Genomic DNA, 14,445 nt, shown 5'->3' with positions numbered 1-14,445 from the left:
AGGAGCAACACTGAAACATTTTTTTAAAAGTTATTTGGGCTGGGAGTGCAGGCCCACTTATACTGCGACAAGGCATGTACCTGATCAAGCACGTATTGGCACGAGAAATGGTGATGTCGTCATGTGCAATATGTAAATACCTTTGATCCCAGGATATCGGATTTGATTGGAGACATATCCATCGGGTCAGGGGAAGTTCCCAGATCCAACCCCAAACAGCTTCTCCCAGAATGTCTAGGTTTGCAGTTTATAGCAATGAACAATACCCTGTATTTGAATATTATTTTTCAAATGCTGATTTTGTCATTTTTAGGTGTGCACCTGGTTACTATGGTAATCCAAGAATTGAAGGAAGCTCTTGTGTGCAATGTGAGTGTGATCCTATTGGTTCTTTACCTGTACCATGTGACAAAGCCACTGGTCAGTGTAATTGCAAGCCAGGAATGAAAGGCTGGACCTGTGATAGATGCATGGAGTGGCATGTTCGTGAAGGCACCAAATGTATCTGTACGTATCCTAACATCGAATATTATTATAATTGTGTTTGCTGACTTGTCTCCATGTACATTTTCTCCAACATGACGGATTCAGATGGCTGGCTGACATAAATCATACAGTTATTGACTTATATTATTTAGGCATGCAACAAATAAAGATCGTTGATTTTGCAGAGTTCTATCCAAATGGCCTCTAAACCTCAGTATTTTATGATTTAATACTGATGCTGTTGAAACCATTTATAGCAAAGTGCAGATATAGGTTCCTACACAGATTCTCAATTCTTCTGGCCTTGGAATAGTAATTTTAAGTATGACAAGTTTGCATCATTTGAGAACCAAACCAAGATGTTAACATAATCAACATAAGAATTAGGAACAGGAGTAGGCCATTTGGCCCCTCGAGCCTGCTCCGCCATTTAATAAGATCATGGCTGATCTGATCATGGACTCAGCTCCACTTCCCTGCCCGCTCCCCATAACCCTTTATTCCTTTATCGCTCAAAAATCTCTCTATCTCCGTCTTAAATATATTCAATGACCCAGCCTCCATAGCTCTCTGGGGTAGAGAATTCCACAGATTTACAACCCTCTTGAGAGAAGAAATGTCTCCTCATCTCAGTTTTAAATGGGCAGTCCCTTGTTCTGAGACTATGTCCCCGAGTCTTAGTTTCCCCTATGAGCGGAAACATCCTCTCTGGGCATCCATCCTGTCGACCCCCCTCATTATCTTATATGTTTCGAAAAGATCTCCTCTCAATCTTCTGAACTCCAATAAGTATAGGCCCAACCTACTCAACGTATCTTCATAAATCAATCTCCTCATCTCTAGAATCAACCTAGTGAACCTTCTCCGAACAGACTCCAAAGCAAGTATATCCATCTTTAAATACGGAGACCAAAACTGTACGCTGTACTCTAGGTGTGGCCTCACCAATTTCCTGTACAGTTGTAGCAGGACTTCTCTTCTTTTGTACTCCAACCCTCTTGCAATAAAGGCCAACATTTCATTTGCTTTCCTGATCACTTGCTGTACCTGCATACTAACGTTTTGTGTTTCATGCACAAGGACCCCCAGGTCCCTATTGCAGCACTTTGCAATTTTTCTCCATTTAAATTATAATTTACTTATCTATTTTTTCTGCTGAAGTGGATAACCTCACATTTTCCCACATTATACTCCATCGCCTGTCTATATCCCTTTGCAGAATTGTTGTGTCCACCCTACAATTTGATTTCCTATCCATCTTTGTATCATCAGCAAACTTGGCTACGTTACACTCAGCCCCTTCATCCAAGTCATTAATAGAGATTGTAAATAGTTTGCATGCCAGACACGAGATTCCCAAAGCAAGCACTCTACTCGGAACTCCTTCACGGCAAACGAGCCAAAGGAGGGCAGCGGAAATGTTACAAGAACACCCTCAAAGCCTCACTAATAAAGTGCAACATCCCCACTGACACCTGGATGTCCCTGGCCAAAGACCGTCCTAAGTGGAGGAAGTGCATCCGGGAGGGCACCGAGCACCTCGGGTCTCGTCACCGAGAGCATGCAGAAATCAAGCGCAAGCAATGGAAAGAGCGTGCGGCAAACCAATCCCACCCACCCCTTCCCTCAATGACTATCTGTCCTACCTGTGACAGAGACTGTGGTTCTCGTATTGGACTGTACAGCCACCAAAGAACTCACGTTAAGAGTGGAAGCAAGTCTTCCTTGATTCCGAGGGACTGCCTATGAAAATGATGATGATGAAATAGTTGAGGCTCCAGCACCAATCCCTGCGGCACCCCAATAGTCACTGTTTGCCAAACAGAAAATGACTCATTTATCCCAACTCTCTGTTTTCTGTTCGTTAGCCAATCCTGTATCCATGCTAATATATTACTCCCAACCCTGTGAGCTTTTATCTTGTGCAGTAACCTTTTATGTGACACCTTACTGAATGCCTTCTGGAAATCAAAATACACCACATCCCCTGGGTCCCCCTTATCCACCCTGTTCGTTACATCCTCAAAGAACTCCAGGAAATTTTGTTAGACATGATTTCCCTTTCATAAAACCATGTTGACTCTGCTTGATTGAATTATGCTTTTCCAAATGTCCTGCTACTACTTCCTTAATAATGGACTCCAGCATTTTCCCAACAACAGGTGTTAGGCTAACCGATCTATAGTTTCCTGTTTTCTGTCTGCCTCCTTTTTTAAATAGGGGCGTTACATTTGCGGTTTTCTAATCCGCTGGGATCTCCCCAGAATCCAGGGAATTTGTTTTAGATTACAACCAATGCATCCACTATCTCTGCTTCTTTTAAGACGCTAGGATGCAAGCCATTAGGTCCAGGGGACTTGTCCACCATTAGTCCCATTATTTTGCTGAGTACTGCTTCTTTAGTGAAAGTGATTGTATTAAGTTCTTCCCTCCCTTTAGCCTTTTGATTATCCACTATTGGGAAGTTTTTATTGTCTTCTACCGTGAAGCCTCAAAATACGGGGGAGACAGAGGGTTGTGAATTTGTGGAATTCTCTGCCCAAGGAAGCATTTGAGGCTAGCTCATTGAATGTATTCAAATCACAGATAGATAGATTTTTAACCAATAAGGGAATTAAGGGTTATGGGGAGCGGGCAGGTAAGTGGAACTGAGTCCACGGCCAGATCAGCCATGATCTTGTTGAATGGCGGAGCAGGTTCGAGGGGCTAGATGGCCTACTCCTGTTCCTAATTCTTATGTTCTTATGTTCTTATATTATAAAATATTTGTTCAAAGTCTGTGCCATTTCCCTGTTTCCCATTATTAATTCCCCAGTCTCATCCTCTAAGGGACCAACATTTACTTTAGCCACTCTTTTCCTTTTCATGTATCTGTAGAAACTCTTACTATTTGTTTTTATATTTTGTGTTAGTTTACTTTCATAATCTATCTTCCCTCTCTTTATTAATTTTTTAGTCATTCTTTGCTGGCTTTTAAAAGTTTCCCAATCCTCTGGCCTCCCACTAGTCTTGGCCACTTTGTATGCCCTTGTTTTCAATTTGATACCATCCCTTATTTCCTTAGTTAGCCAATGATTGGTTATCCCTTCTCTTACAGTCTTTCCTTTTCATTGGAATATATTTCTGTTGAGACTTATAGAAAACATAGAAAATAGGTGCAGGAGTAGGCCATTCGGTCCTTCAAGCCTGCACCGCCATTCAATGAGTTCATGGCTGAACATGCAACTTCAGTACCCCATTCCTGCTTTCTCGCCATACCCCTTGATCCCCCTTGTAGTAAGGACTACATCTAACTCCTTTTTGAATATATTTAGTGAATTGGCCTCAACAACTTTCGGTGGTAGAGAATTCCACAGGTTCACCACTCTCTGGGTGAAGAAGTTTCTCCTCATCTCGGTCCTAAATGGCTTACCCCTTATCCTTAGACTGTGACTCCTGGTTCTGGACTTCCCCAACATTGGGAACATTCTTCCTGCATCTAACCTGTCTAAACCCGTCAGAATTTTAAACGTTTCTATGAGATCCCCTCTCATTCTTCTGAACTCCAGTGAATACAAGCCCAGTTGATCCAGTCTTTCTTGATATGTCAGTCCCGCCATCCCGGGAATCAGTCTGGTGAACCTTCGCTGCACTCCCTCAATAGCAAGAATGTCCTTCCTCAAGTTAGGAGACCAAAACTGTACACTCCAGGTGTGGCCTCACCAAGGCTCTGTACAACTGTAGTAACACCTCCCTGCCCCTGTACTCAAATCCTCTCGCTATGAAGGCCAACATGCCATTTGCTTTCTTAACCGCCTGCTGTACCTGCATGCCAACCTTTAATGATTGATGTACCATGACACCCAGGTCTCGTTGCACCTCCCCTTTTCCTAATCTGTCACCATTCAGATAATTGTCTCTCTGTTTTTACCACCAAAGTGGATAACCTCACATTTATCCACATTATACTTCATCTGCCATGTATTTACCCATTCACCTAACCTATCCAAGTCACTCTGCAGCCTCATAGCATCCTCCTCGCAGCTTAGTGTCATCCGCAAATTTGGAGATACTACATTTAATCCCCTCGTCTAAATCATTAATACACAATGTAAACAGCTGGGGCCCCAGCACAGAACCTTGCGGTACCCCACTAGTCACTGCCTGCCATTCTGAAAAGTACCCATTTACTCCTACTCTTTGCTTCCTGTCTTATGAAACATCTTGAGTTTAATGCTGGTGTATTTCCAACAAGAAACAAATTATACACAGTGGTATGTTGTTTTAAAAAGATCTGCAACAATCTTTCAAGCCTACCATTACAGTTGTGTTTATTTAGTGCACTTGTAGACTGAGAAGTATGTCTGGCTTTAATCGTTAGCTTGTTTCTTCATGGATTTCTATTGTGTATTCAAATAGGTATTCTGGTTTTCGGCAGGGTAAGACTGAATTTTCTGTATTGTCAAAAGGTTTTGCCAGAAATGGAAATAGTAGCAGATTTATAGACCTTCATTAAGAAGGGGTAATGTCAGCTCTTAGAAAGCTCTTCATTTGACTCTATTATATATACAAATAAAGGTAGCTGATTTTTCAAAATTCTATACAAATGACCACGAACCTCAGTCTTCTGTACTCCATTGAAGCTGTTGAAATCATTTGCTGTAATATTTATTGTTCAATTTCAGTGGACTTAATTTGCCTGTTGATATCATTGCTATTACACATCAATTGCATTCTAAGGAGTTAACTAAGTATTTGGCCTAGAAGTTGCAATACGCCGGAAATCTACAGGTGCCACCATGGGCCGCAGTTAAAGGCAGCCTAAAATGGGCCCAGAAGAGGCGAGAGCCCAGGGTCAGCACGGGCCAGCCCACACTGCGATATGTGCGCGCACTAGGCCCGTGCAGCAGAGCTGGTCTCCAGACGACTTCGGTAATCCTTGCCACTGGACCAAGACCGAGCTCTGTTAAGCCCGTGTTGTGGCTGGTGTGCAACGGCCACCACACGTTAAAAAAATTCACGCACAGGGATCTTCCACCCTTCAACATGTAGTTCAGGACCTGGAATATTAGATCCTACATTCAAACACCTGTGAACTCATCCTTTTTTGGCGTGGAAGCAAGTCATCCTCGTTTTGAGGGACCGCATATGATGATGAAAATCTTAGCACAGGCAGCACTGGTATTTTGGTGCTGTCTGATAATTTAAAATTAGTGCAGTGCTAAACCTACCATGCAATACTCTATTTTCGGTGCTACTCTCAGCATGAGGCCCAATGCAGCGTGGTCATAGCATCCCTGAAGCAAGAACAGCGTTACTTTAAAGCTAGCCTGTCATTTTAGAAAGCAGTGTCAGTCCCTTAAAGGGGAACTGCTTTCTAAAATGAAAAAAAAACTATTTAATAGGCTGTTTTTAGCCCTGAGAGTTCAACTCCCTTCTGAAAAAAAATAAACATTAATAATAATTCCTAAATGGCAGTTTTCAGTTCTTAAAGCTGAATTGCCTTCTGCACCTAAAAACATGGTAAAGGTCTTCAGCACTAACACAAAAGGCTCAACAAGTCAGGGAAAGGGCACCCAGGAACTCACAAACAGCACTCTAGCTTTGTGTAGGGGGTCAACTCTGCAAGAAAGGTCCTCTACCCTCCAGATAGAACAATGTGGGACCACATCACCATGGCCATCACTGCCAGCAGTGACACCTCCACAATCTGGCTCCAATGTCGAAAGAAGCTTCATGACCTCAGGCCAGTGTCAAGGTCAGCGAATGCTTCTTCAAAAGCCATTTCCTACCAGCTGCACCACTAGCCTCACACACATCTCAATGCACGGATCCCCCACCCAAACACTCACCCACTAACAATCTGTACCAAACAGGAGGCACACCTCACATTCCTAACTTCATCTGACCCTTTTGGAGTAGACGGTGCTGGCCATTCTTGGCAGGGATGTGACTGAGCCCTTGGCCAGTGGCGGGGCAGAAAAGATACAAGATGCTAGTATCCTTATACTTTATCCTCCTTCTCACATCCTACTTCCCCTCATCACACAATATCTTCTGATTTACAAGGTACGCATGGCATAAGCATATGGCTTTTGCTTTCCCGCCCTCACCACAACAGAAATGCTGGAAATACTCAGCAGGTCAGGTAGCATCTCGACCTGAAATGTAAACTATTTTTCATTCTCCATGGATGCTGCCACATCTGCTGAGCATTTGCAACATTTTCTGTCTTAGAGGCCTTCTTTACCATCCGAATCCTTGCAAGCATCCAGCAGCACTCCTTGCACTTCCTGCACACTTAAAAAATGTTGAACATCTATTGCACCAAGCCTCCACTTCAATAAAATATTAAAAAAACAGTCCAAAAGCTTAAATCCAAACTTACTTGAAAGATGTATGTGTCCTTTTAAGAAGTGCCAACAGTGTATCTGTGGGTCTGCTGTACACACGCTTTTCTGAGTGTACTTAGGACCCGGCGATAAACTCAGCGAAAAATCGAAGTTTGCAGAGCGTGGCATCAAGTTGGTGTTGCATGCCGACTGATGTCAAGCTCTGCTGATTTAGGTTTCTCGGGCCAGTGCTGCTAACGGCAGTGCTATGGCTCATCAAAATGGCGGCCGCTGAGTTCCGTGCCAGAAGGGAACAAAAGGCTGCCTTTTTTTTCACGAAACAGGCCTTAAAGGTCAGTGGTAAGTCTGCCAATTTATAGGCCTTTATCTTTTTAATAGCTAAGAAGCTGAATTAGTTAATTGCGAGATAGACAAAAAGTTTTAAAATAAAATCATAGTAAGGTTTATTTGCTTGATATTTAGCAGAAAGGCTGAGGCCTGTACAGATATTACTACAAAGGCTGAAAATAAAACCATTCATGAAGCTTAGTGGCCATGATAAATCTTGAAGCCATGAGATTGGAAATTACTGTTTATGATAATAGTTGATGAATGCTTAACACATAGGTATGCGTTACTCTGTTCATTGTTTTAACCGAGGCATTAATCTGTGGTTAACCTCCCTTTGGATTTATGGAAAGCCTTATTAATGACACATTCCCTTAAAAAAAGACACACTTTTAATCTGTGGTTAATGCCTCTATTAAAATAACAGACAGGGAACATGTTGGGGCCGAAATTCAGGTGCACCAGAAAGCTAGCGCATCTATGAATTTTGGAGTGGTACTCACTGCTGGAACTCCTGGTACGGTGCGTAGATCCATTTTCAGGACTTTAGGAAATGGATCATAATGGGGGCGGACCTTAGACTCAAAGCTAGGCTGACTGGCTGAAAATGGGTAGGTCGGGGCCTCCGCCGTTGTGTCACCATGCTCTTTCCCCTCCGTTAAAGGGGAGAGAAGCTATAATTTTTTTACTTTGGCCACCGGGGAGGGTATTTTAACCAGGCCAGCGGCCTGCCACCCAAGAGGGGGTACCAGGCTGCCCGTTGGCGGCCCTGCCGAACCCGGGGACTGTATTTTGCCAGCTGATCGGCAAGTCAGCCAGCAAAAATGTTTCCATTGCGGCCGTGGCAGTGGGCCCTCCCCTTTAAGGTCCACCGTGCTGCCGGGCCGCACTCAGTGCGGAGATGGTGCACTGACAGAAAAACCTGCTGGGGGCACCACGCGACGGGGGATCGAGGGATTCAGGTGAAAAGTATGGGTAAGTATTTTTATTGCTTTTCATTGGCGTTGCAATCACTCGGGCAGGATGGGGTCCAGGCCGAAAAATCCCCTACCTGAATTTAGGTCGGGTCGGTCTGTTCACCCCAAAGCAATGGCCATTCCATTTTTAGGAATGGCTGCCGCAAACGGTCATTAACGGGTCTCTTTGAGACCCCGAATTTCGGCACCATTAAGTGTTCATCCACCAATATTGCCAACAGTAATTTCTAGCCTATCATAATTTTGGTATAACTATTCAGCACTTTTCTGTGAATGTGTCCATTACTTCCAAAATTAGTGACAGACTTCATACAGAAATTCATGACTATTCCAGGAAACTACCACCTCAAGGAGATCCAAGTTCTATTACTATGGTAGGCATACTGATTTGCACATGGTAATCAAATTATGTATTTTAACCATGCAATAATTGAATAAGCAATTCTCAGTTACACTAATGATTTCTACATGGTAAAGTATAAGAGCAACTTGCAAAGCTTGAAATAATGATGTGGCTTATGTTTCAGTGGCTTGTTCCTAATGAACTGCAGTCGTTTTCTATAGTTTTAAGGAAATTGCTGATGGCATGAAGGCTTTATGTTTACAAATTAAGAGACAAAATTAAATTGCTTGAATATATTTCACCTTGTTGATATAAAAGTAAATTTACGGATCCTGCACTCCCAGCAGTGAGCTACTTTCAAAGAGAGCGAGAGTTAAAGGGAGGGCTATATCGCCACAAAAATCATTTCATGAATCACATTACGTTTGAGCATCGCTTCCCACTGGAATTGTGGGATCATGAATTTACCTTACAACATTTCCCAACAAATTGCTCAACAGAAATTCAATTATTATGATAAAGTGTGGTGAAATATATGCATGAATTGTTGCCTTTAATTTAGGCTAAGTGACTGAAATTGTTGCTTTGATTGGTTTTGAAATGTCTGTTGTGTTTTAACAGAAGGTTTAAGTTTTATATTTTCACACTGACAAGTATCATTTATCAGCCTTGGAAAGTGGTAAAGTTATCACTATAACAGCAATTATTTCTAGGCTGGTTATATCAGAGACATTTGATATTCAGTTTACATAAAATAAAAAATGTTTAATTGTTTCAGATCATCTTAGTATTCATTAAGAACGTTTGTAATCATAGGAATGTTCTCATATACATCCGGCCGTGGAGGGAGGGGAGAGGTTTCCAGAATTTAGTGTTCAAGGATAGTCACACTACAGGTTGAGAGGAATAGAGAAGCAGAGGAACTGGTGACTTTCCTCAAAGGAGGCAAAGAGAGGCAGGGAAAGAGACAAGGCAGAAAGAGACCATTTGGGAGGAATAACAAACAAACTGCCAGGAGAATTGCAGGAGATTACAAAGGACATAAGCAGACGAGGAGAATGGGCAGATAAGTGACAGGTATGGTTTAATTACAGAAAACATGTGAGTTAATGCATTTTGAGAAGTAAGTAAAAGACAAGATGCTATGTTCTCAAGCTGAACACTAAATGGGCAGATTAAAATAAATATTTTCATACAAAGAGTTATTAGAATGTAAGATTGCACAAGTTGTGTTTACTGCTAATTACAAAAAATAAAAGGTATGGGGACAAAGCAGGAAGATAGGATTAGTTTGCAGAAAAGTAGGAAAGAATTTAAATTTAATGGAGACAAGATGTGCACAAATATCTGTTTCTTAACCTTTAATGTGTTTTAATGAAAACATTTTCATATTGCTTTAATGGATATCCACACATTTCTGTAGTACCGATAATAGACATATATCAGATGATAATGAATAGAAAATGGTATTTTAATGGATGCGAATAATTATGTTGTTATGTTGCATAGTGTGAAAAGGGTAGGACATTTGATCAGTTCCTTTATAAACCCTTAATATGCTTGTTTTTAATTGCCACATGCACTATTGTAACACAACCCATTGACCAATATAAAATAAATCAACTAACCAAATTAGTTAACACTTGTATTAAAATAGCAGATTGGGCAATGTCATGTAAATAAGTTAAGTCTTCATATGCTATGATGACCAAGAGTAATTTCTAGCCTAATATTTTAAAATATTTTCAAGCATGGGATCTACATTATTTGTGAGATTTTATTTCAATCATTCATTGTTGTTTGAAATGTAGTAAAAATTGGTTGAGCAAACATATCCCGGTGGTCAAAACAGATTGCATTTAACTTTTATACTGAAATTCGACTACATTTTTGTTTACTTATTATTGTTTGCCTGTCGTCTAAGTAGTTTTGTACTAATGTTGAATAAATCCTACATCAGCTTGTGATGATGAATGCACTGGACTTCTGCTGAGTGACCTTGAACACCTTAATCAACTGATTACAAGGCTGAATCTCTCTGGACCCCTACCTCCTCCTTATAAGGTGCTTTACAGATATGAAAATGTGTCTCAAGAATTAAAGGCAAGTATATATTTCTGTCTCAAACTAGTTTTTCAAGATATGCTAACTAAACTCGGTGAAAAAGAATAACAAAGACAAATAAAGGTGTTGCATTGAAAATATTGATTTGCTCTTTATAATGTATTTTGATGGTATTACAACAGTTGTAAAAGTCAGCATTTGTCTCCTGTTTATATTTAGATAACAAAGATGCTCTTGCAACCAATAAATTGTGAAAATTTTTTGTTAAGGGATAAATAGTAATTGTAATTAAGCAACAACAGACAGTGACAGGATGGTAAATTTATCAAAAACTGAAGGAGCTAGATAACGGCCGATCTTACAGAGCACATTAAGAATTCAGGTGTGCGCTGTCCATGAATTTCTGACCATGATGATCTGAAAATCGTGAAATATGTGTGGCTAAATTTCCAAGATGTGCTGCTGACGGGTGAGGTTATTTCCCAGAAATACAGACTCGTAAAATTACTCCTCTCTTGCCGAGGATAGTTTACAGAAACAGATTTTACAAGTTTAGGTCCTGCCTTAGACACTTTCTTGGGTACAACAGTGCTGGTCACTTCCATAAGCAATCGGAGCATTTCTGTTCAAGGGTGTGGCCATCCTGCCGAATATCTAACTGTACAAAAGCAGAACATAGGGTGCAACAATAGTATCTCCTTGTTATCTGAAATGAATATTCATTTCTTGCTCAGTGCACTTCCTCAATTCCTTCAAAGCTGGGCTGACAAAACATTTGTTAAGACAAGGCCAGATACGAATCATTAACAACAATGTGCATTAACATAGAAAAAACATCCTACTGCGCTTCGAAGAAGTGGAATCAGACAAAAAATGGATGCTGAGCCAAGGTAGAAGATATTAGGATGGGTGATCAAAAGCTCAAAGAGGTGGGTTTTAAGGACGGCCTTAAAGAAAGAAAGGGAGGTAGTCAGGCAAGGAGCGAATTTCAGAGTATGGGACCTAAGCGACTAAAGGCATAGCCACCAATGGTGGGGTGAAGAGAAGATGAGATGCACAACAAGCCAGTCAGAGGAAAAGAGGGGTCAAAATTGCCCCATTTTGTGACGCCCATTAGCGCCTCCGGGGGTGGGGGGGCGCTAACAGGGCGCAAAATAGTTTTTGCCCGGGATGGGTGGGGGCGCTGCCATCTCTCTCAAAATTTCACCCGAGTTAGTGGAGGTGCTGCCACAGTAGCGCTGCGCCCCGTCCGCCGGTAGTGCCCCGGGCCACCACGCAACTGCCGATGCTGTCATCACCATGTGCGCCGACCCCTTAGCGCTGATGCCTTTTCCACCCCATGACGTACATTGCCCTGCGAGGTTGCCACGAGCGGTGTCAGCCCCAGCCTCGTGGGTGGCGAATCAGCCGACATTGGATCGCGGGGTGGAAGTTAAGGGGGAGTGGGGAGCGCCCTGTGCCGTCATCTTGGCAGTTCAGCCGACTGATCAGTCGGCCCGACTTCTGCCCAACTTCTGCCTCCCTTGCTGCCATCGTATAGCCCTGATATTAATGCAAATTGCTTTAAATATGTACCACAATGAATTTGTGGTGTTTTCTCACTATTTAACTCTGTGCATTACTCGCCAGTTTATAATGGGCATTTGAAGGCTTCACCCTATTAGCTGGAGAATATCTATTTTTAAAATTGGGACTGAGTGTTTTTTAGAATGTTGCTTTCTGCTGAAAATTAGTGATTTATCACATCTTTGTTTTTATGTTATCAGTTGTGCAGTAGTTTTTTTTTCCCTGCTGTTTGCCGTTATTTATTTTTAACAATACAGGGCTCCTTTTGCACAGACTTCTATCCACAGCATTGTTTTTACCACAGACTGCCAACCTGAGCTCTATCCAAACTGCTCAGTATGGGTATTCTACTGGGCCTTACCAATGACTCTCATTAATACAGAGAAGAAAGAGGAAATTGGGCAGAGGGAAGAAAGGCAGGTGCCCTTGCGCCTCACTGATCTGGTGCCTGCTCAGATTCTATATTTTGGCCTGGCATATTTACTTAGTCATGTATGAGAATATTTGCCCACACCTGATTCATGACAGTTATGGTATCTACTGAAGTCTGACCTATAGACAATGGCTCTAATTTTCCAAGGGGTTCTCCAAATCTTCTGTCATTACTTCAACGGGAGATTGATATAACACTGAGAGAAACAGAGTTAATGGCTGCATTAACCATTTGTGCCATTTCTTTGGGGTTCCGCCAATCTCCTGTGAGAGAACCCCCACAGAAATTTCAGGTGAAGGTCTTGCATAGGGACAGCTCTGGTTGTTGCTATGAAAGCCAACACTGCATTCAATTTTTAAGCTACTAGCTCCACTGGTGACATTTGCCACATTAATCAGACTTCAGTCATCAAGCAGGTCACAGAAACTTTGTTTGCCAGTGCACTCATTTTCTTGTTTTCGGCACAAAGAGGAGGCAACAGCACTTTTACCATATGCCAGACTTCCTAAAGTAAACAGTCTCATTAATGACACACATATTGCTCCATTTATTAACATGCATATAACTATAAAGGCCCCTAACAATGAAACGTTGGCATAGGAATAGCAAAGGCTTTCATTCCATTAATGTATAAATGGTGCTAGCACTATTTTAATGAGCAGGCAGACAAAATGATGGCTGCAGGCCCCCTTCCTCTATTGTTGCTTGGCATGCTGCCACCTCCACTTGCTGCACCTCACTGGTGTTGGGTGTCTTACTAGGTGCTATCTCTTGACATTCTCTCTCTTATTCCTCCAAACTGAATGTTTCTGTGCTTGTGTCTATGTATTGTGGAATGCTTGGCAGGTGCCCATACAACCAGGAAGCTTTTTGCTCTTCCCTGATACCAACTACATAATCTTGGTAGCTCCCTGCACAAAGAGAAAAGGGACATGAATTAGCATGAGGAATGCAGCAAATTGCTATGCACATATTAGCAAGGCCAATACAATCCAATGCTTCTATTGGGCATATGTGCTGCATGTCATTCACTCAGTGATTTTAAGGAACAGCAAGAAGTTGTTGAAGGGAAAACTTATCTAGCTGTGATGCCAAGAGATGGCATTTACAAACCTAGCCATCTACTCTGTTTACTGCTCATTGACCTCCAAACTTTCCACCTTCCTCTTCTTCTGCACCTCCTCCAGCAGCACATCCAAATTTTCTTCAATGAAGGGGCAGTTCTTCCACTTGCTCTGGACATCTCTGTGCCAGAGAAGTTAGCTTTTATTCAAATCTAAGCAGACCTCTGTTGCACTACTGTTGTACCTGGGAAATGTACAGACAGTGGAGGTAATTTTGACTTTGGGTGATCGTGTAAAACGGATGATATTAGTTTACCCACCTGTTATAAATTTCTTCTGCTTTTCATTTTCCACTGACTTCTATGAACAACATTTATGATTTGGTTGATTTTCTTTGGTATTTTTCTTGGATCATGCCACTGAAATGTGCTAAGAATATGGTATTTATCATAGCTGACATAATGCTATGAAAGGTTTGATGCTTTATATTTCATAACTTTAGTGTTGTGCAGTAAACGAGAATTCAACGGTGGAAAGTACAAAATGTTCATTAATGTCTCGTATACAAATTATGTTTTAAACCAACAAAGCTGCAATATAGTAAGTTATATCGTTTTGGTGCTATGTGTGCTTATTGCGAATGTCTCTTGCAATTACTGAACTTGTTCATATCTCTGCAGTACCTAATGTCGCCTCAGAGAGCTCCAGAGAGACTCCTACAGCTGGCAGATAGTAACCTGGACACCTTGATCAGAGAGATGGATGAGTTACTGAACAGGGTAAAGGACAGATACAGTAATGTGGACTTAATGCCAAAATATAGAAGAATACTTAAAATTTCTGCTTGGTAAAA

General features: G+C 41.6%; 1 protein-coding gene across 2 annotated transcripts in view; it reads left to right on the top strand.

Moving 5' to 3' along the window:
- lama2 (laminin, alpha 2) overlaps nucleotides 1-14,445 on the top strand; it is a 693,080-nt gene that overhangs the window by 538,946 nt on the left and 139,689 nt on the right. The window contains exons 32-34 of one of the 2 annotated variants that reach the window (XM_070885262.1): nucleotides 314-369; nucleotides 10,426-10,568; nucleotides 14,273-14,371. In XM_070885262.1, coding sequence (XP_070741363.1) covers nucleotides 314-369; nucleotides 10,426-10,568; nucleotides 14,273-14,371 — 298 coding nt within the window. Of the gene's footprint in view, nucleotides 1-313; nucleotides 508-10,425; nucleotides 10,569-14,272; nucleotides 14,372-14,445 lie in introns of both variants that reach the window. The other variant, XM_070885261.1, reaches the window with a different exon arrangement.

This window comes from Pristiophorus japonicus, chromosome 7 (assembly GCF_044704955.1).
Source record: "Pristiophorus japonicus isolate sPriJap1 chromosome 7, sPriJap1.hap1, whole genome shotgun sequence".
Lineage (NCBI taxonomy): Eukaryota > Metazoa > Chordata > Chondrichthyes > Pristiophoridae > Pristiophorus > Pristiophorus japonicus.
This window is presented reverse-complemented; position numbering and strand designations above follow the sequence as displayed.